We start from the raw sequence: 2,785 nt of genomic DNA, 5'->3' as shown, positions 1-2,785 counted from the left end.
TTTCAGAGGCCATTCGGTTGGAAGGCCGTGTCTGAAATTGCACGTTGCACAAAAAACCGAAACGTTAGGTAGAAATCCTATTCAAACACGCCCCATAAGCGCTGAAACAATATAATTGAACGGACTAAGTATTGACGGAAACGTCACGAAGAAATTCCCATAGACCACGGCTTCAAAGCCCGGAAAACATTCCTAAATGTGATTTAACCGGCCGTGAAAGCCTTCATAGTCTGATTCTTCAGTATCTTCATCTTCCTTGCTCTAAAGCCTAGCCAATCTAATGCTTTCCACAGTCAGGAAGGGAATTTCTGCGACAAACATCTCAGAACGCTAAATTTTTAGGTACTTCCCATTGCCCAAAGAAAGGAAGAAGGATTCGTTTGACAGTTCCGAAGATGGATTCAGTTCGGAAGATGAGTTTTTCGGCCCTCGGAAGCAGATTGGCTTAAAACTAGTAGAACCATTGAGAGACAGGTAGGAGCATTTGATGTATAGTCTTTTAAACCCGAAACGTTTTTTTCTAATTTCATAGGGATTATAAGGATAAGGCCGAGCGAAGGCAGCGCGGTGGAAGACCATGTAAGCCTGGCGGTCCTACGGAGCGAAAAAGGCAAAGGATGCTAGACAAAATTAAGGAACCAAAAGAACGCAAAAGGGACAAGGATAAAATCAAAGGTAGTTCGTACCGTAATCAAATCGGCAACGGTTATTTCAACGAAGATTTATGATTTTGCAGCCAAAGAGGATGTTCCGAAGAGAGAGCAAACTAAGCGAGCTGTAAAAGGCAAAATGAGTTTAACGGACATTATCAAGGACGGAGATGAGCCAGAGGAGCCGCCAGAGTTCCAAGACTCTGAGGATTCTGATCCTGCTTGGACTCCGGCCGCCTCCGTGGACGATGAAGACATGCTTCCAATGAAGAAAAAGAGTAGAGGCCGACCAGGTAAAGTGAAAAAGTTTGATTTGCTTTACATTTCACCGTTTATCGGATTTTAGGTGGTACTAAGAACAAAAAGCCTCGAAACTTGATCGCTGCGGCTGCTCAAGGCGCGGGAATTAACGATTCTGATGGTTTGGGTGTTTACCCAGAACATCCGATGCCCAAAAAAACAAAAACTAGCCATAAGGCCAAGCCGGTTCCTACATTGGAGGATAATATTGTCGCTTCCATGCAAAATAGTTTTTCGGCTGTTAACGATGACAATCCATTTAAGGTAGGAGTTTAACTTAATTTAAAACCTTGCCTTAAGAGTGCGCAACGAATTTTTCAGACTGGTGAATTTGTCGCAATACGAGGCGAAGTGTGCAACGATTGGCCGGCTATTTGGCGAGTTGATGGCAAGACGCTTTTGCAGAAATACGAACCGTTCGAGCACGAAGGTACCACACTCTATAGGAATATTTCGACGGTAAGCTGTTCACAGTAGTTTGTATATTAATGAAAAATGAAAATGAAATTTATTTTGTTCTTATTGCAGTATACTTCATGGACAGCGGAGAGTAAGAAACAATACATTTCAGTGCCGGTGAAATACAAGTCGCAAAGTCAATTAGAGACAGTAGTCGAATTTTTAAAGGACGAAATGACAATTCTTGATCCTAAAATACAGGAACAGTGTATGAAACAGTGCGAGAGTTATCAGGACAATTTCGAAGTGTACATTCAGACTCTTATATCGCAAGCCTTAGACAGCAACTTTCTGATGGAGATCTTCCAAGAGAAGGGTAAGTTGTCCATTCTGCCAGTACTAGTTCAGAGAAGTAAGCAAGCATTGTATGCGGTGTTTCAGACGAATACTTCTTGTCCAACGTTCAGACTATTGACGATATCACAGAACGAAAGAAGCAAAAATTGCTTCAGTTGGTGCAGTGGCCGGCCAGTCTTCAAGGGGCGGTTTGTACGTGGCCTTGTTTCAATGTTCTTCGCGAAATCGGACCAGGCGACGCTCAAACCAGAACGTGCGCTGCCTGCGGACGGCATAACGTCGCTGTTAGAGTGATTATGTATGGACAGCCATATAACGCTACCACTTTAGAGGGCTGTCAGCCCGATCCGAATGCCATAAATGACAAGGTAAGCTATAGATTTACTTGTTTGGTAAGCGGCCTCGATGCTGACGGTTCAGAAGCTCAAGTTTCTTTCCGCTGTGCAAATCGATTTAGTTGAGATTGATTGTTTGTTGCAGGACTTTTTCATGTGTAGAATATGTGTGAACAGAGTAGAACTGGCGAGTAAAGTAATTCATCAGAAATACCTAATGTACATAGAGTGCGCGAAGCGTGTGAGTGAGAAAAGAACGTCAGACCCAACAAAAGATACCACTTGTATATTAAATGAATTGCTGGCGGATGAAAATTGGCTTAATCAGGTAAAGTATTTCACGTGAATAATTTACGCATGACATTTTCTGTACGTATTTACTATAACTATAACAAGACGCGGAAAACGGTTATGTATACAGGGTTATTCACGCTATACGGCACGGAAGTTTGCGGCCAAACCGTTTGATTTTTTAAAATATTTTCGTAATGTACAGAGTGTCCCAAAAGCTCTAAAGGTATCAAAGTTGCGTTTTTTTTTTAATAGAATGTCCTGTATATTATTGCATTTTTGGATTCGCTGAACAAAATAAGTGTCTGTTTTAATAAGGTTTATAACACCTAAATCTTAGGTTTTTTTAAATAATACAAATTTAATCAAAATCTTATCTAATTTTCACGTGTCAAATACTTTAGAAGTATTTAAGTTATGTAAGCGTAATTTATAGTGAAGTGTAACAAGATA

The 2,785-nt window shown here is 40.9% G+C and overlaps 1 protein-coding gene across 1 annotated transcript in view; it reads left to right on the top strand.

Moving 5' to 3' along the window:
* The window catches only part of LOC109538471, a gene marked incomplete in the record, with an annotated part of 17,437 nt that overhangs the window by 11,796 nt on the left and 2,856 nt on the right, over positions 1–2,785 (top strand). The window contains 8 exon segments of the mRNA XM_048662827.1: positions 343–474; positions 533–675; positions 737–943; positions 997–1,214; positions 1,272–1,409; positions 1,479–1,725; positions 1,791–2,074; positions 2,187–2,369. Of these exon segments, the coding sequence (XP_048518784.1) occupies positions 343–474; positions 533–675; positions 737–943; positions 997–1,214; positions 1,272–1,409; positions 1,479–1,725; positions 1,791–2,074; positions 2,187–2,369 (1,552 nt within the window).

Source organism: Dendroctonus ponderosae, unplaced genomic scaffold, assembly GCF_020466585.1.
Source record: "Dendroctonus ponderosae isolate FM_Combo_2020 unplaced genomic scaffold, Dpon_F_20191213v2 Dpon_F_20191213_1, whole genome shotgun sequence".
NCBI lineage: Eukaryota > Metazoa > Arthropoda > Insecta > Coleoptera > Curculionidae > Dendroctonus > Dendroctonus ponderosae.
This window is presented reverse-complemented; position numbering and strand designations above follow the sequence as displayed.